Source organism: Pelmatolapia mariae, linkage group LG1, assembly GCF_036321145.2.
Source record: "Pelmatolapia mariae isolate MD_Pm_ZW linkage group LG1, Pm_UMD_F_2, whole genome shotgun sequence".
Taxonomy (NCBI): domain Eukaryota; kingdom Metazoa; phylum Chordata; class Actinopteri; order Cichliformes; family Cichlidae; genus Pelmatolapia; species Pelmatolapia mariae.
The window spans coordinates 9,976,653-9,996,832 of record NC_086227.1 but is presented as its reverse complement, the minus strand read 5'-3'; the positions used below and the strand labels follow the sequence as shown (position 1 = coordinate 9,996,832).

The following is a 20,180-nucleotide window of genomic DNA, read 5'->3' as shown; positions in this document are numbered from 1 at the left end:
CAAGCACTAAACCGCTTCAGCGGAAGAACATGTGATCTGTGAGGGGCAGCACCCTGGTGTAAAAGAGTATCGCCATATGAATGTGAAACATGGTGTTACTGAAAAGACCAGATCTGCTTAGTAACTCCTCTCCAGGAATAAATAAAAGCATAACCTTAGGAGAGATGGAAACCAAAACAGAATTCATATAGCTGGTTGTATTTCATCTCCCTCGGTTCGAATGGCATTTCTGTTTTATGTTTGAAGAGGTGCTATTATGTTCCTTTTCACCTTATATTTTTACCTTTTTACTCTACTACAGTAGCTCTGCATGATTTATGATTCAAAGTTATTTTTATTTATCCTCCTCAGCTCCTCTCCCTTTAAGCCAACTGCCCCTCGCAGAGAGAAGAGTTGGACAGAAGGTGGGTGTGGCTTCTGAGATGGCTGTATTAAGTAAGGTTGTCCACTCTTTCTGATGTCATGCAGAGCCAAGCCTAGAAAAATCTGTTTAAAATAGTGTGTACAGCAGCTGTGCTAAGCATTACTTTTGTAAGTAATACTTTTGCTAATGGGGTCTTACAACCAGAAATAAGTGTGGAAAATGAAATATGAGACACAGAAAAAATAAGAATAACAATTTAACACTTGGGCCATAGAATCGGGATTTAATCCAGTTATTACCTAGACGTTCCGGACTTTAGATTTTCAGTTAATAACACTTATCGAGCCAAGCGCTATAGCAATCAAATTTGTTTTCAAAAGCTAATTAAAATAACATTGCCATTCATGCTCTGGTTCCAGTAATTCCAACACAAAAAAGTTGTGCCATTCTCGGCTCAACTCCACTGGTCAGACGAAACGAGATATTTTATGATATCAAACATCAATCCACTGGGAAAATATAAAAGGGCTGCACCGAATCCTTTAAAAAAAATTCAATGAATAAGTAAATAATTGTAATGGATTAGCACATTATTAAATACATTAATCACTTCAAAATATTATCTAAAAAATTACAAATGTTACCAGTTGCAGCCCAACCTGGTATAAATAAATGCAGACTCAAGTGGAACAGATGTCAAACAGCTCAAAATCACATATAGCAAGGGAAATATATACACTATGTTTAATGTTGTGACTGACAGCTAATACATGAAAGTCCCTGAATCTCAGTTCACATACGTGAGCAAATAACTATATGCATGCATTCTTCCTTAGCTGAAGAGAGTATTGACTCCTGGCTGCCCGGCAACAACCAGCTGAAACAACACGGGTGTTTTATATGCAGTGCCATTGTGAGAAAGGGTGGCGCTCAGCTTTTGTTTATTACGGTTATACATCTTGCACCTCACTGTAAAACAAAAAGAAGCAGGCTGCCCACTAATGACTCGTCACTGAGAGAACAGCCATCATGTTTACAGGGAGTGTGCAATTAAATGCCTGTCAATTACAAGAGTGACTAATATCTGTGCTGACACAACGATGAAGATTCACATCAAAGGTATGGCTCCCAGCAGCTATAATGCAAACCTGCAATAAGATTATTTCAAATTACACCATGAATGCAAGAAGGCAGTGAGAGGGTGCACTTACAGTCAGCTCTCCTCGGCTTTGCAGAGTTTCATTGCAGTTAGCATCCAGTGTACACTACTGTACATTTCCAGTACTCAATGGCAGATACAGAAAGAACAAAATGATGTTGAATTCAGTTCCTAAGAAGCAGGGAACTACATAATAGCTAAAAACAATTCACATAGTAATAATGAGCTTATTTGCAATACTCCTCAATTAAATAACTTGTGAAAATAGCCTATTGTGTAATAGCAGATGTCCCAGTATCCTTGTAGTTCATCTGTAGTTCAAGAGAATTCATCATACCCCATCAAATACACAACAGCATCACACTTTCCAGATCTGACAAATATTGGGCAGAGCAGTACTTTATAAAACTTCAACCAGCTCTGGTGGTGGAAAAGCATAAGTGAAATGTTCTGCTCCATTTCATGAGACCTGTGCCCATACCGTGTTATGGATAATAATGACTTTCCCTAACATTACAGCAGAGAGGGTGTTCACCACAGTTCAAGACATAGCATTAACAACAACACAGGAAAGCACAGCTTTTTATCTGAAAGATGTTGCACATGGTGGTGGAGTCACAGAAAATTATCACTTGACTCTTAGTTCCACAGAATCTTCTTTTGGTTTTCCGTCTCTGCTCTCTGTTGCAGTTGCTTGTTTCCAGTCACAGTAGGAAGCTGTTTTTATTTCTACTTTCAAGATACTTTCTAACTGTAGTACACAGTTACTTGATGTGTATTTTGCTTATGGTTTTGCTTAACCATGCTTATAGCTTTCAGGGTTAAGACAAACGGTACTTTCATTAGTGTTAATTGTAGTGTCATTTCAGCAGTACTACGATTCCAAAGCTTTTGGATTTTCCTACTTATATTCCTAATTCTATTTCTGATATCCTGTAAAAAAAAAACTATTCATTTCAGATACTTGAGAAAAGTGGAAATGCTTTACTGTTTGCCAGTTAACGACACAACCTTAAACTCTATGCATTCCACATATCAGACAAAATTCCTGTCCTAATAGGAGAGGCACGAACAAGATCTTTACACTTTACAGTCACATTCATCTCCTTTCATGCAACAAACTGAAAGAAATGTGCATATCTGCACTGCTTGAAACTTGTAGACTACTCTGTGCCATTGTTGTCTTTTCTCCCAAACAAACAGAGACCAGGTGACAGTTATGCAAGCACAAATAAAAGGGCTTGTTTGTTGATTTCTTTTATGTTCTGCCCATTTTACAGATAAATTAAGAACTTGAGGAACTCAAGTGGCATAATTGCTAATTAGCAACCATAATTGTGATCATTGAATTCAGGAACAGTAATATCCCCCAACACTGAATCCAACACTGCAAAGGCAGAACACTGACGAAACACATCGTTCATTAAGAAAACACTGAAGAAATGGTATTAAGTCTATTTTCCTTTACTGGGCCATTTTAGATAATTAGCATTTGCAATTCATTTGAAGTGCAGTCATCCGTCAGTGCTAAATGCAGTCATGCAACAAGCATTTTACCTGATAATGCCAGGCCACATTTGTTAATTTAAGGAGAATGATAATTGCGGTAAACCTTTTAAGATCGAGATAACAGAAGGTCGGGCACCGCTGCACCAGTCAAGCTCACATTTTTCTCAATATTTATTTGTTCCTAAAGTTCTTTTAAAATTTCAGCAGTGTTTTTGTTGAAAAAGAATGACGCTATCTTGGTAGAATTTTTAATCTTTTCGTCCACCATATTTCCAAAATCTTTGTTTTGTTACATCAAGCAAATAGCCAGGTTGTCATATGACACACTGGATAATGTGCCGTTACATGATAAATCTTTTGAAGTGTTTGAAGAATAAACACTGCTGTCATTGCAGATATTTTTTAGAGAACATAGTACCTGAAATGTGGCCTTGAATATAGAATGCCTGGCTACTCTTCACCCAGCACCAATCGTGGTCCTTTTAATTACTTTCTCATTTGTAGGAGCCACCCAAGGTTCTGTTTATTGTAGCCCACTTCATTACTGTCATGTGGCCAGTGTGGTTGCCATGGTGTGACCATTACGCCATGTCCTTTGAATTTCAATTATCATTCACCGTCTGATTTGTGGAGGACATTACTGAGCTGCACAAATATCATTTTGTCTCATCTTGAGGAGTCCCTGAAAGTCATATCTATAATCATGCCTCTGCTATAGATGCTGTTTGATGCTATGGCAAAATGTGAAAATAAGAAATCATGCTTATTTTTTCTCCAAGTAATTTTCATCTGTGCAAATGTGTTACGCTGCCTTGGCCAAATCATGATACAGCTGTGTACTGCTGTACATTAAAAAGTCACTCAGAGGTTGCCACCTTATTGTAATTACACAGATCAGAGTTGGCGTGCTTTCAGTCTCTTTCCTACACATTTTGCTACACTGCAAAATTCATAAATGTTTGCAAAAAGCGTGTCAGTCCAAACACGCCAGCATACCTAAATGTCTTTCAGTACAAACAAAAGGACCAGTTCATTTAGCTAACGATCTCGCTCTTAATACCAATTGAGAAAAATGGCCACACAGCTAAGCCTTTCTTTAAGAAAGAACATAGGTAAGCTCTGCGTCCCACACTTACTTAACAGAACCTTATTTTTAAAAACAACTGCCCTTTTATCACTCAAGTGGTAAACAATGTTCAGGGTGAATTGTTTCCATTTTGTCATTATCCCCACCAACCAACTGAAGTCCCATCAATGTATAGCTTTATATTACCATCGTATCCTCCTCAACAGTTAGATCTAATTCCACATCAGCTCCATGCTTGACTAGTTAATTCTCACTCTCCCCATGTGCCAGACGATGTTTGTGAGCAGCTTCACTCTGTATATGGCTTGTTTTATCCATAAAATTTAGAACTGCAAAGCTGAAAATAAATCAAACTGTGAGCGCTTATACAATGAAATGTCATGTGGAGTTTCTCTCCACTGCTGTACATCTTGTTTGAATATGTTTATTATCACTTGTAACAAAATATTGATTTGATGGAAATAATGGTTTGCGGACAATTTTTCAGCTCCGTACACGTGAGGCGAAGACAGCATCTGCAAGCACATTTCAACTCTTTCTTCTCAACTGGATGAGAAACCAGTTGCACGTTGAGCTGTTGCTTTATATGAGAAAACGCTCTCTGTGATGTGAAAATGCAGATGTACTGAACCATTTCCACAAGGACCAACGTAAATTAAGACAGAGCACAAAGTTTTGATGCTTGAGGCAAGACATATTTTTAATTAACCTAACAGATGTCACAATGAAGTTCCCCAATTGATTACTTCCATATTTAAACATGAATAAAATGGCATGTTTAAATATGGAACATAAGCTAAGTGAACAGGAAATGAGAGACATTAGATTCCAAAAGAAATGCTGTAAAATAAGCTAATTAATTTGTGTTTTGTGATATTTATTTCCATTTCCCTGAAAGAAGATTTATTCTTAAAGCTAAATATGGAAGAGCGTGGAGAAGAGAAAAGAGAAAACAAACAAAAAAGTTCCTACCTGCTGTTTCCTGCCTTCAAATTGACCTATTAATGCTCATTTCCTGCTCTATATTTTTGTTCTTGGACTCGACTAAAGCACATTTGTGCGGGTCAAAGTTCAAACTAATCCTGGGTTATCTCATACTGTGCTATAGCTACCCTTCACAAACAGAAGGATTTAACAGCAGATGGATGGGGCCGCTATGCTCAAAGCTTAAACTGTGTGCCTGAGATGACAATATTAATAATATCAGCACTCTCTGACACCATAAAGATCTAAAGCTTTTGATTTGTCAGCCTTTTTTGTATAAATGCTGACCATGATTTCAAACTACGGCCATTGTAGCAGCAGGAAATACAGAAAAACAAAAGAGGTCCACTTTAAAATGTCACTAATGGACATGAAAACAGTTTCAAAAAGAAAAACAAAGCTTATTATTAAAGGCAAAATGACCAAAAACAGCAATCTGATGATTTTCCTTTTTTGTTTTGTTTTGTATTTTTATCAGATGTAGGAATGACCCTCCTTTTCATGTCTGACCTTATATAATGTTAAGGGCAGACTCAATTTAAAATAATAATTTGCAATGTGACCGGTAACATCTCTATTACTAGCTATTAATATATAAAGCAACACTGTTGTACTCTTATGTACAATCCAAGACTCTGTAGTCCTTTTAATTGCCGTCCAAAATACTCATAAATATTTGATATTGTGGAGATCCCACCAGATATCCCTGTTTCCAAGAGGAGTCTGCTAAGGTAAGAGACATCAAAGACAGTGTCAAAGAAATGAGTCAAATATGTTTCAAGAAATGCTCTGAAAGGGAATATGTGAAAGTTTAAAAAGGTGGAGCTGTTTGATCTGTATAGAGCAAAAAAAAAAAAAAAGCCAAATGCAGAGGAGACAAGCTTACTGTAGTAGCCCCCAGTGCTGACCCAGAAGTGGAAAGTCATATTTCATGGGACTGATGTCAATGCAGCCTTGTGTTCTGCCTAAGTACCAATTGATTTTTGCAATGACACATGGCCCTGCACCACTATTATGTGGCCCGAGTAACCCGCTCAATTCATTAAAACACCATAATTCTTTATAAAGGACTTAAATGAGCGAGAACTGGCAACAGCATTTTCAGTTTTACAGTTTTCACAGAGATGACGTTAAAATGTTAACAGAATTCTTTTACTTTTAGTTAGTAAGCCTATGAAAAGTCAAAAAGTTTTAATACAGTAAAACAGAACTAAACATGGTTGTAGTGGTATCTGGTGGCAAACCTTACTCCATAGTTCCCTTGTGGCTTTAATGACTTTCACTTAGAGTTTGCTTTGGTTTAGCCAACAAAACTATTTGATTAGGTTAAAAAGAACCATTACCCACATATTATAAAGTTTGTCTGACAGAAAGTCATGAAGGCTTGTGCCATATGCCTCTATGCTCATCTGGAAGAAGGGTCTTTATAACAGCCTTGAAGTTTCAAAGTTTTCTTCTTTATTTCTTCTTCTTTTTTTTTTGCCATTGTTTGTTAAGGATGTTTTGTCTTTTAAAACCTCCCCGCAGCACCTTTAAGTAGACCAAAGGCAGATCAAAATGCAGCCATCACGCATAAAAACTTGACACAATTCCTATTTTATTAATTCTCACTTCTTAAGGTGACTCTATCAGGTCGCAGGATAGAGGTTGCAGTTAACATATGAAATGGATTCTCTTACGCACCACTGATGAAATGAATCAAGCAAAGCCAGCCAGAGCAATACACAGACTAGACAGTCACAGTCACAATTCATTTTACTGGTGCAGATACACCTCGCAGTCAGTCTCTTCAGTGCCACACTATTACAAGAAAAAATGAGGATGTCACAAATGATAAGCAATGTTTGGACCCATGACCTCCAGGATAACAGCAAAAATGTGACAGCTGCTTGAAGAAGCAATCAGCTATTGTTTGGAGTACCAGCTGGATCAAACAACAAAAATCTACCCGCGGCACCAACGTCAGTCCCAGGTTTGGCATGTGGCTTTACTAAAACAATAAGAAAGGAGCAAAAGGAAATTTTAAGAATTTGAATGAAAACAGAAACAAAACCGGCACAGAAGAGGTTCAAAAAATCTAAACGTCTGTACCGCTTTAAACAAGCTCGGAAAACAAATAAATATGACAACAACAATAAAAAAGAATGTAACAGTCATTACCACAGCAGGATCACTGTAGAGGGACGCTAGATTAATACACAGTTTAGTAGAACAATACACAGCTGGCTATTGAAATGCATAGCCGTATATCTGACATGTCTACCTTTAAGCATATCAACCACAGCAGGAGAACTAAACCTGCTCAGTGGAGACCTTTAATTGAATCCATCCAAGGATCCCTGTAGAGGTGCCTTTATGCTGTCCTTTTCATTAACATTTAAAACCATGGCCATCTGTAGACTCACAGTTCTGAGCAAAAGTGTCACCACGTTATTGTTAGACAAAGTAATAGAAGCATCTTTCACTACGAGCGAAAAAGTTCAATGGCGATCATGGAAATCTGAGCCTGAAAAAAACAAGCATGCAATTTTTTTTTACTGAAACTGTATAATTACCACAGAGAAAAAAAAGATCAATTTAAAGAAAACTGAGGCTCCAGAAAAAAAAAATATAGCGTAGGAGTTTATTATTTGAATTTGCCGAAATGATTGTTTGGGTTTTTTTTTTTTTCAATACCAGCATTATAAGATTAGCTAGTCATATATGTTGCTTCCTGAAGGCAAAGCAGGCAGATGTGGCTTTGCAAATCTATTCAGGTGTGAACATTTTTTTTCTCTTTTTTTTTTAACATGACCTGAAGTTCAGAAGGTCACAATTGACCTTATTTCTCGACCAGCCCTCCGCTCTTAACCAAGCGCAGCCTTCCAATCCCATTACTTTTTTTTTTATTTTTATGCTAAGTCTGGAAACAAACCGTCTTATAAAACACTGATTACATCTGTGTGTTCTGGTAATTACTTTTCATGACTTTCCCCCTCAAGAGGTAGCATACAATCTGTGCTGACCTGCCAAATTACCACCGTAATGCCCTGCTCTCCAATTAGTGTTCAAAAGATTACCTCTAAGACTAATAATGGTATACACGGTTTAAAAATAAATCTTGGGAGACAGCGTATATTTTAATTAATCAAAGTCAAACAAAAGCACTATTAGTTTCACAGCTTAGAAAATGGCTAAATGAGTCTGCGAACTCAAAAAACCCTTAAAAAAACCCAAACTGATAAATGATTAAAAAGTTGTTACCAGAAGATTACTTGTATATATGACTTAAAGGAAACATCTAATTGTAGGTGTGCTAAACAAAAATAAATAATTAAATAAAAATGTGTGAGTGCTTGGATTGCTGACTGCTAAATGCTAGAGGTTAATACATCAATATAGCCCCTAGTTATATGACTCATACATCATCAGTGCTACCTCTCTGCTATTGACAAATATGTTGGATGTGTGCAGTAACCTTGACTTTCTCTACAAATCCTCCTCTGTTGTAACCCTTGAGGCAAAATAAATAATTGGTAGCCCTGACGGTGTTTAGCATGTCACTAACAAATACACAGACATGTGTCCATTTGGTTCAAATCAACAGCAAAAAACACTGAGTTCAAAGCCATCATTCTCCCCGTGGATGTTTTCCCCAGAAACTGCATTCCACTCACTCACCACTAAAAGATGGGATGTTTTTTGGGGGGGCAATGATGGAGAAAAGAAAAGGCGGAAAAGGCAAGTTTTATAATGCATGCCCTCCTGCGTGTGATGTCTCTATGGTATAGTCAAAGCCCTGAATTTCCCCTCTCACGGCTCTCATTAAGGCAGTGGTGTCAGGCAGTGGCAGAGAAGAAGGATTATTTTATCAATGATTTAATTAATCCTCAAAACTCTCCTTCTCTACACATCGCTCTCTTCATTTGTCCATCCTTCTTGTCTATCACTGTTCCTTGAGCTTTTTTTTTTTTTTTTAAATATTGCAGATAAGCGAAAGGAAACGCGCACACACCTGCTCTTTCTAAGGCACTGCAACACAAGTCGCCTTGTCCTTTCTCTCAGTTCCCCTGACTTCAACTTGCTCCCTCCCAGACCAGGCAGCAAAAGTCCTCAAAAAAAAAAAAAAAAAAGCAATGTCGCCACTATTCAGGGGGAAGCGGAGGAGGCAAATCCAGTGAATTACCTCCACAAAAGGACAACTGTCTCTCAGCCTGCTTCAGAACTAAAAAAGATAATAGCCCAGTTCAACAGCTAAGCCCTTCCTTCCTCCTTTAAGTCTCTCAGTTTCTAACATTCTTAGCACACACAGAGCCACTGCCGGGACGAATTAACGCTTCAGTATTTGGCAGGACTGAGCAGACCTCCAGAATACCATGCTTTGAACCAAGACACCCCTTTTGTTTCAGAGTCTCCGGCAGGATGAAACTGACAGGAGAAAAAAGAAAAAAGAAAAGAAATGTTTTCTTGTTTATCTCTTACCTGGTATTGAGGCTCAGAGCTGGACAGAGAAGCAGTAAGCAAATAGCTTGGATGAATTTCATAGCTGTCTCACACTCCCGTTCCTTCTCCCTTCTTGGATGATTTTTGCCTTTCCCCCGTGCCTCTCTCCCTCGCTCTCTAGCTCTCCCACTGGCTGCCTGGGTTTTTTAGCGCACTCTCATCCACACACGCACCCAGACACACAAGCGGCGAGGCAGACAGATGCAACACAGTGGCTCGGCGAGAGGGAGGATCTCTGGCTTTAAATAACACGGGGACACGGACCGACTTGGTAATGGAAAGGAGCGGGTGGGGCTGAAATCAAGAGAGGGAGATGTGGGAGTGATATGATGTCAGCGCCAGTGCAGCTATAGCTATTGGCGAAAGGCTTTCTTTTCTGTTTTTTTCGCATTGTTTGGTGTTGGTTGTTCCTGCAACAGTACACCTCTCCATTCATTGCATTCTCTTTACTACCTTGCATTGTGATAGGTGGAGGTACGAGCCAAAACATTTAGTGGAAACAGGGAGCAAGCCAGGACGTGGCTGCAACTAACAGCAAAGTCACAGTTTAGTGAAGGTAAGGCATGAACAGATTTATAGTGCAATTATTAATGAAGCTCTGCACTTCAAGCAGAAATCAAGGTCTGGTACCAAATTTTAGTGAGCGAAAACGGAAAATGAAGACCTGAATAAACTGAAATAATAAACTCTGACGAAAAGATACCAGGTAGTTAATAATACAATTAAAGCCTTAGCACAATGTAGTTTTCTTTTCTTTTTTTTGCTTTATTACACTATGTGTAATTTCAATGAAATGTTGATAGAAAACAAACTTTATAGAAAAGAATGTAAAACCTATGTAGAGGTAAAATATAAATCTTGGAAATGTCAGGGGGGGTTGTGTCTAATCGAGTAACTTAAATAGTTCAGAAACAGTTCATTGCAGTAAAGCAGAAATTGTGTTAAAACCCAACACACACACACAACGCATTTATTTATCCCACTGCTCACAGTAACTCTATTTCAGTCATGACCACTATAATCAGAAGAAGAATGTGATTTCAGTATGCAGTAATTTGCACTGGGCCTCATAGCTCTGCAGTGGGACCTCCCGTATTGCTGTGGTCACTAGCACATTGCTACACTCGCCTGAAGTTTGCATGGAAGATGCTAGCTTGTCTGCAAACACTGGCTAACTATTAGCAAAGTAATAGTAAAATGTGAAAACAGGAAATACTTCCTGCTTTCACATTTTATGCTTTCAAAGTAAAAGTTGTCCTTTACACAGCGGTCCCCAACCTTTTTTGCGCCACGGACCGGTTTATGCCCGACAATATTTTCACGGACCGGTCTTTAAGGTGTTGCGGATAAATAGAACAAAATAAAACTAGTACCGGTACCGAAAAAATGAAGATTTATTCATAACACACGTGAAAAGACCCAGGAAAACCGAGTTAACGATAAAAACGATAACAAAATAACGCTGAAAACCGATAAAAACCCTGAAAACCATACATTTCACACCTGAGCCTCAACTCTCGCGGCCCGGTACCAAACGACTCACGGACCGGTACTGGTCCGAGGCCCGGGGGTTGGGGACCGCTGGTAAACTTTACGACTCCACTGAACAGAGTTTAAAAGGTGCATTGTTTACTTTGAAAGAGAATGTTCTTGGTTTCTGGTTTATGTTCTCCTTTTCACAGTTTTGGACATAAGTTGTAGTTTTAGAGTGTTTGCAGACAACCTCCATGTCCTCCATGCAAGCTATGGGTGACTGTGACAATCTGCTAGTGAAAAATCAATCATAAGCAGGTTTTCGGTGCCGTGCCATATGCTACTTTGTTACATTGTAACCACCAGAAACAGTTTTCCAATCAGTTATTGAATACACATTGTTTCCTTTGCATGTGGACTGCAGCCTTAGCCAGGCACAACATGGAGAGGAGGAGCTAAAGAAGAGGTGGGTTCCAAAGAAGCTTGCAGATGGCAGCAGCTGTACAAGTAGTAATATGTATGTCTTACATTTGTTTTGCCAGTTGATTCCGTAGCCATCAGCTGATCTGGGCTTTTGTCAGCTGGTATGGTACAATTGCAAGCTCAGTATCTAAAGTAGCAAAGTTATCGCAATCCTCTGTGTTGTACATAATTTTATAACAATTTGTAAAATAACCAAATAAAAAAAAACAACAAAACTTTGTTAGCAGAAGAAGCTGAAATAGAAATAAAGTTTAGTCACTGTTGGAATACAAGATAATGTAGACCTTACAATATAATTGTTCAAAGTTAAACCAGATGTTGTCCATTATGGCATGTAGGTTTGATTATTTAAATTAACCACACCTGAGTCCTAGGTCAGACCTGCACAAGGATAGGAAAAGATAGAAATGTGCTGTAGTTAAATCATCTTCCCACCCCAGTCTCACTTGCCTTGCAGATCACTTTGATACTTCAGGTTAACCTTGTGAAAGTTAGAGCAGTTCAAGAACAAAATGTTGAGCACTGAGCGGATGTTCAAAGTGAGATTCCGAGCCATGTAATACAGGTAGAATATTAAGCAGTCCATACAAAAGGTGGGGGTCACACACCATAGGCATGATAAATGATTTCCATTACAGGTTTAATAGAGTTTGGAGTCTATTGTACCCTAGTAGTAGCTCATTTTCCATACTGAAAGATTTCCAGCCATTTATTTGGCGTAATTATAAGTTCATGCATGGAAACCCATAGTGACCAGTTGTAATGAGTCTGTTAGACCGCAGCTTGCCATGGTTACTGTGGAGAGCATCCTCGTTGGACCTCCATAATCTGTCTCAATCATGTGTCACATCAGCCTGAAACTTGCAGTCCCACTGCTTTGAGCCAACCTGTTGAGCATCTTATCATAATGAAGAATAATTACCATAAAATGAGCATGAATTGTTGATATTATGCAAGATTACGTTTAGATAATTCCCATAGCTAAGCCTGAATGTCACATCAATTGATTTGTGTATTTTGTTTCCAAATGCTTCATTTGAATTTTGAATTTAGCCTAAATAGGATGCTTTGATTCAGTTGGAGCCAAGAACTGTTTAGTGTTTTTTTTTTTTTGTTTTTTGTTTTTTTTGTAGGAATTCTGCTTGGATGAAAACACATTTTTGGAAACCCATAGATTGTTTATATAACACCTAAACAGCCATGATGACATCAGAAAATACAGTTTGTTCTATGTTGTTAGTCCTAAAAGCAATTTGTATGGTAACAAAAGGCTTTTTATGTTAGTTTACTTTCAGCACAATGATTTATTTATATTTGCAAAACACAAAATCACTCCTGACATCAACCGATTTCGAGTGTTTTTCCTACAACCTGTGCTGCTTGGAATCCCGGGGATTCCAGCTGACTATGTTGCCTGAACTAAATAATTAAAAAGGTTACTGTGGAGCTCTGTAAGCCATGCAATATATTATTATAAGTGTATATTTTTCATCTTGCACTTTCTCCAATCTTGTAATATTGCCTACGTGCAAAATTCCAGTCATAAACACTCAGAGAGCAATGTTGTAACACAAATCTTACACAAGCAATTTTAAAAATTCTGGCTACAAAGTAAAAGTAAATGTTAATATACCTCCGCCTCTTAATCCCACTGAGGTCACTGTGGAAATAATGATGAAAACTGGAATCAAGTAGCAAAGTCAGGCTTTGGTGCAACGAAATTTAAAGTTGTTAATTCAATGAATTTGGGAGAGCTGTTTTGAACTACTAATTGCTCAAAAATCTATGTGTGCTCTAGGTTTGTGTTTCACTCTGTGAAACTTTTTAGACCTTCCTAGATGAAAGAACGAATGCTCAAAGGTTTTCTGTGATTTGGCTAAAAGTTAAAGGAGTTATAGTTGGAAATAGTCTTATACTTAAGTATAGTCTTATACTTAGGAAAAAAGTTGGGCCACGAATGCAAAGTGTTATAAGTTGTGTTGTTTTTTAAAATAAAAGCACTTTGAGCTGCCGCTGTCCTGAAATGGGATTGGGCAGACATGTGTGTGAGTTTAGATCTTCAAATTAAACATAAAGTGCAGGAAGACCTTATCTACCCACTGCCACTGAGTCTTGGGACTACGTGCTATTTAGCTGAATTCTGAGCAAATGGTTGACAATGCCAAAATACTTTAATAATGTTTTCTTTATAAAAGTGAATATTGTACAGCAGTCTCACATTTTGCACTTGTCAACAATATTCAGCAGCTGCGCTTGAAAAATGCAACAGATTCTGTTAGACTAACCAGCTGAATGGGCAAATGGGTTAAGCTCCTTGCTAAAGAGCATTTAATGTTGATATTGGTTCTTCAGGGATTGCAAATATAATAGCTTTTTTAGGGGTCCACATTTCCCCCATCCAGAAACCCTATCCTTTTGCCTTCTGGTCACAAGCCTTATTCTTTACCTTCAGGCTACAGCAGTCCCAGCAGGCAGCATTTCCACTTGTCTTGCTATAACATATCCAAGGGTGGCGATATTGACTGACAGTTGCTTCAGTAAATCAAGATATCCCTCTTCTAAACTGGCTAAAATAATGGTCTGTCAGCAGTGCTGTTGCTTTTACTGAAGACTGTTTACTTTCTGAAGAAGGAGTACCTCGTTGCTCTTCTTCTCTCCCCCCACATGAATATTAACCTCAAAAATATAAGTTAGCAAGTACTGCAATCTCCATAGTCCATTATGTATGTTTACAGAGAGTTTGCAATGAGGAGAGAGCAAAAAAATCAGCATTCCCTTGCATAAATTTCCATCCTCAACATCTACAGTGCCATTCAACATTTTGTGTGGAAAAGGAAAGAGAAAACAAAAAGAGAGAGAGGAGTCTGGCAGCAAAGCTGAAGCTTAAGGCAGTTCCCTGTCAGTTGGTTCTCTCTCTCAGTGCAGGAGTATGGAAATGTGCTTTCACAGAACTGGTGCTGAAATAAGCTCTGAACATCTTGTCTGAAATGTTTAGTTTGTCAGCACATGTTAACAACAAATGAATGGAGATAGCGGAAAACACAGCCTTAATCTCAGTAAAGCCAAACAGCCATTGTTGGTTATACTACTAATAAACAAAAGGTAATACAGCTTCCTGTATGTTACAGTACAGAAAGCACCCAAACAAACAAACAAATAGAGCATCGCAGTGTGCAACACAACAACTTAACCCTTAACATCAAAATCCAAGAGGAGGATCAGAGAAGTTCCCGCTGTGTGTTGGATCTGAAGACTGAAGTATAAGGAAGAATAACATATTGTAACTGATTACCGTACCTTAGAAAATGCTGCATAGAGCCTTGAGACTCTTTGTAGTTCTTGCTGTTTTTACATTCGGGTAAAATGACAAACGAAACAAGCCCAGTGTAGCTGTTTGGTTTCTAAATGCTCCTGGAAGTTTCAGCTTGCTTTAAGTTTTTGAAGTTTTTCTGCACCTGTCTGCCTCAGCGTTTTTTGCTTCGTGCTAAGAAGCAAGAATGAAAAAAATGTCTCTGTTTTCCAGGAAATTCTGCAGTGATTTCTTCAGAGACTTCCAGAGAGCCATGCTTCACAGGCCATTTGTATAGCGGACCAACATTTCAAAATCAGTTGACTGCCACTGTAAGAACAGCTCGTCGACAGCTTATAGTCAGATTAGACTGGATGCAGACCTCTGAATCTAGCCACTCCAGCGAGTTGACTGATTTGTCTGGCATGTGACACGAAACAGCTGTTTCTCAGTTTAAAAAGCAAATGGCTCAGCGACTGCTCTGGCACTAAAGATTAGCCAATCAGAGCCATGGGCAGGACTAACACTGTTGTCAAGCTGTGCGCCAAGAGAGATAACAAAAGAAAAAAAGAAGACAGCATAGTTTACTTTTTCATTCTCCTAACACGAAGACAAAACCAGTATGTTGGCAAGGCTTAAAATGACATTGGGACGGATTCGAGGGGGATACGTTGGTCTACAGTGATTGTTTAAAAGAAATCAAATCCCCTCCCCTGCAGAAATCAGAGTCAAGGCAATGTCAGATTATAGATTGAATCAGAGTGTAATAAGTCTGATATCAGGCGGGAAAGAAGGAGAAGAAAAAAATCTGCTGGCACAACTAGACATAACACGATGCAACAACCACAACAATTTAATTATGTCAACATTTTTTCGGCCTTTTTAAGGAATATCTCAATTCATTTAAATGGCTGCTGCTGAGGAGAAAAGTAAAAATGCACAATGAGTATGAAAAGGAAATGAATCAGGTAGAAAAGGTAATGAATGCCAAGCAAGAGACGAATCAGGTTCTTAACGCACTAAGACTCCCCTCTGCAAAACAAACAAACAGAGTATTAACTAATAAATATCTTATTTTTCAGGAAATCTCACAATATTTTGCAGATATTGTTTAAGCCAGTCAAAGATGCCAAGGCTGAGATACCAAACATGCCATCCTGAATCATAGTTTTCCCTATGACTCAGGTTGGCATGCTCCTACAAAATGCAATAAGGTAGCCCGTGCATCTTTGTTTTAAATATTTCAGTCAGTATGAAGGTTCTTGGAATAACCTACGGTAACATTTAGTGTATTATAAAGAAGCATGTGGGTTCAGACTGGTTCTCTTTAGACATATGAACCACTAGGGAATTATGGTCACTGGGTATGAAGGTAAAACAACAGGATAGACTTTCACTTGATAAAGAAGCCTGGTGATGGGAGAAAAATTTCTGAGCTCTGTGCATTATTTCTCCAACTTTAGGATGTTGTCACTGAGGGGAAAATAGTCTTCAAGGCAACAGTCTCACAGCATCTGTGCTAATAGCTGCAGGACAGCTAAAGAGAGACGAACTGTCTATACAGGATACAAAACAGGCTACAAAAGTATAAAAACTGAAGTCAGTAGCAAGACACCCACCATCAACAGCAAGGCGCCAAAACAGCCACCCACATTTAAAGCTGGTAAACTGGCAGGACACCAACATGACACTGTAGCAAGATGCCAGGACACCCACTTTTAAGCAGTAAGACAGTAGGACATTCATGTTTAGTAACAATGCAGCCACGGATTTGTATTACTGTACTGACAAAGGACAGGATATTTTAAAATCATGCACAATTCAAGCCAATAAGGAGAACCTTAGTTATTGTAGTCCAGCTTTGTTCACTCCGGTGCTTTGTTTTGTTCCAGCAAGACCTCCCAGAGCAGAGCCTTGGCCTTAAACCATGGTGATGCTGCCACTGGAGAGGAGCATTTGTGGGGGGATTGTGCCTCGGTTTATTGCGATTCTGCGGGGTTGTTAGCCAGAGAGCTGCTTACCCCGCATCCTCAGAGTGAAGGGAGAGGGAAAAAATGGCTAAAAGAATTTCCTTTAAATTATTCACCCATGTGATCATTGTGCGAAGACTATTATTAAGTTAATTAAGTATAATCAAGTATAATTAAGTACTGATTATACTTTACATTTTAGAGCTTTAGCTGATAATACTACTTTGAGCAGCAGTAGAACACCAACATCAGCAAATTACATGCATTTAATTTTCAGTACTTGGTATAGTGTGGGCAAAACTTTATAATAATAATAGATGGAAGTAAAGTTAGCGCTGAAGGAAAGACTACGGGAAGAAATAAAAAGAACATTTTACTTGCATGTAGGAATGTTTTCATAAGATAGAATGAAAGAGACTGAGATGAGAGATATACAATTTGTCCATAGCCTTTTGGTTTTGGAGGAGTAAAGGGATGACCTTTTGCAGCTTGATAGTTGCTGTACCATATTTTCCACACAGCCAACGAATATATATATGCAGCTCTATAAATGTATCGATTTCTCAGTTGTGTAGCATTATCAGAGGTGTATTGTGTGAGTTCTATTTTTATTGGTGTTTTAGCATTACATGAACATTTCTGGGACTGATTTTTTTTTCTACCATTTTACCATCTCTCATTCTCAGTGGAATAGGCTCTGACCTTTACAAGAAGTCTAGACAAGACAAATATTGGGCTATAAAGGACTGTATAGAATTAGTCTTCATGAACACCATTGGTTTGAAATGATTGTAATGTCTCATCTGATTTAACAATAGACTCTTGGAAGTGCGGTATAGTCATTATTTTTGTGCAAAGTTTACAAAAACTACTGATCATCTCACATTCTTAATGAGTGTTAATCTCCAAAACTCATCACAATGTTTCCATTAATAAAAAAGCATCGCCCAGATTGTGTTTATTCCTCCATATTTCATGGAGATACAAACCTTTCAGTTTGCACATAATGACAGCAGTTTCAATTTCAAATTGAAAAAAAGGGGAGGAAAAAATCCCATCTGTCACACTCCAAAATATAAATTGGATACACAGAGAATTGTGCGAGATTGGATTTGTGAATGCATATGATATTGATTTGAACACCTAGTTTGCGATGAAATGAAATGTCCCTCTTGGTAGAGCTATTGCTGTAAAAAAATAAAATAAAATAAAATAAAATAATAACAGAACTTCACATTCCTTCTGAGTAATTGCGGTGATATCTTCACTCCACTGTGCCATCACATGGGTGGGTGTTCGTAATACACTACTCTGGAGAGGAGGGAACAGTGAAGTACAGGAATACAAACTGAGCTGTCTGGAGCGGAAGGATTAACGATGCTCATAATTCAGAGGCAAGCGGCTTTTTGAATTCACTGGTGGATTTTTACTGCCACCTTCAGGTCGAAGCTTTAACTGCAAATAATGCCTGGACTTGTACCTTAGAAAGAATATTCCACTACCACTATAAAAAATGAGTGTGAAACTGTACAAATTTAAATAAAAATAGTACCAATATCAACCGTGCTATTTATTTTATTAATATTGCTCTTATTGTTTGTGCATTCTTGTTTATTTATTTATTTATTAAAATACTGAGTTCTCTCTAATAGGTGGTGAGGCGTCTTTAAGATTTCATGCAGTTGCTTCTGTTACACAGCTGCTGCCTGACCTGGATATACAAAATGCTGCAGAGTGCCCTATTAACACCACTTTGTTGTTATGTCAGCCATATTCAAAAATGAATTCAAGTTTGTTTTAAATGCTTATTTTGCAGTCTAATTATTTGCAAATTACAATATATATATATACATAACTGGTCTCATTTGTTTAATTCCACTCTTAAACACATGATTAGATGCCGTTTCGGACCACAGTCATAGAAGAGCAACATGGACAGGAGGACTCATTAGGATTACACTTGAATGGCCTGTTTAAAGCCCATGCATACATAATGAACAATGAAATGGGCAAATGAGAAAAGAAAGGGTCAAAAAATGTGACCCAACAGCTGTTGTCTGCAGGAGGAAAAGGTACCACGGGGGGATGCACAGCTAATAAAGGATTCACATAAATAACCGCAGGAAGAGCTCGGGCTGCAACATAAACACAGGCCTCCAGTCAGTCAACCGCAGCACTAGCCGGGAGGACATAAACATGCAGGTTTATCGGTGCATCTCTGAGGCAGCTGCACCACTTGACAAAATGATAAAGACTGACAAAGTGCAGCTGCGCCGCCAGTAGGGAAGATAAAAGACTCCGCCGATGGGAGCCAACAGTTATAACCAGCAGAACCGAGTTAATATGCTGAGGTGATTTTAACTTGTGATTGTTTTTGTCAGATTCTGTTGTTGATGGTAGCACAGGGGGAGCGCTGAGTGTGTCTACTGGGAGCTTTCTTCAAAGACAAACTGAAAGAAACCAAAACCACTGGGAACATGAAGGCTCTCTCCTGAATAAGTATTTCAACAGCCTGAGTTGTGCTCCTATGTGTCTTGCAGTCTAATATACCATTCTCTTTGGTGATGGATGCTAAATGACCAGCAGCTTCTCGGGATGCATGAGAAATAGATTTTGCAGAGCTGGTATGTATTGTTAATTATGAAACAGTGTCTATCTGTATATTTGTCCAAACTGAAAAAAGTATGCCAAGTACTGCATTTAATAACACACTTTTAACACACACTGTTTGCAACTTTAAAATTTAAAAGTGCTTCACAGAAAGATATATATATATATATATATATATATATACCAATACAGCTTGAGCTTACTTAATTTTGGTCAAAATCAGGTAAAGTTCAGGGTCACAACAAAGGTGAGCTCCCAGAGTGCTCTTGTTTCCAATAAAACACATTTCAGTTGTATTTAATTACAAAGGAACTACACTTATTTATGGGTCTTACTAGGGAAATAGTGAAAATACAACAGAGGGATTAAAAACATATCCACATAATGAATAAATGAAGGAGAAAAACACAAACAATTGCAGCAGCACAATTCATTTGCCACACCTATCACCATGCTTAGGTACTAGAATGGCATGTAAACCAAATTCACATCTTTTTTTGGTTATTTTGAGTATTATATTTATATAATTGACTCTGTATGACAAGGTGTCTTGCCACAGGCGAGAAGCTCGGATTTCTCATTAAAGAAATGGAAAGGACACACCAACATGATTCTGACTGTTATCTGACTGTCTTGACAACCTACTGCTGTGTGGCTATGGCAGGTCTGACTAAATCTGGGCTTGGCCCTCCAGGGTCCCACACAGCTGAACTGTTCAGAAAGCATGCAGTTGCCTACCGTGGTTCTCTTGAGGAATCACGGGCCCATTT

At 38.3% G+C, this 20,180-nt stretch overlaps 1 protein-coding gene and 1 long non-coding RNA gene across 3 annotated transcripts in view; one reads left to right on the top strand and one right to left on the bottom strand.

Moving 5' to 3' along the window:
- luzp2 (leucine zipper protein 2) overlaps positions 1 to 9,823 on the bottom strand; it is a 139,550-nt gene extending 129,727 nt beyond the window's left edge. Inside the window, exon 1 of one of the 2 annotated variants that reach the window (XM_063471533.1) lies at positions 9,565 to 9,823. In XM_063471533.1, the coding sequence (XP_063327603.1) occupies positions 9,565 to 9,626 (62 nt within the window). In that variant the 5' untranslated portion in view covers positions 9,627 to 9,823. The remainder of the gene's footprint in view (positions 1 to 9,564) is intronic. The other variant, XM_063471524.1, reaches the window with a different exon arrangement.
- Positions 9,824 to 10,053: 230 nt separating this feature from the next.
- On the top strand, positions 10,054 to 16,883 carry LOC134626055 (uncharacterized). The gene is made up of 3 exons (XR_010093788.1): positions 10,054 to 10,141; positions 11,483 to 11,524; positions 15,065 to 16,883. It is a non-coding gene; the product is annotated as an uncharacterized LOC134626055 (long non-coding RNA).
- Positions 16,884 to 20,180: the final 3,297 nt, after the last annotated feature.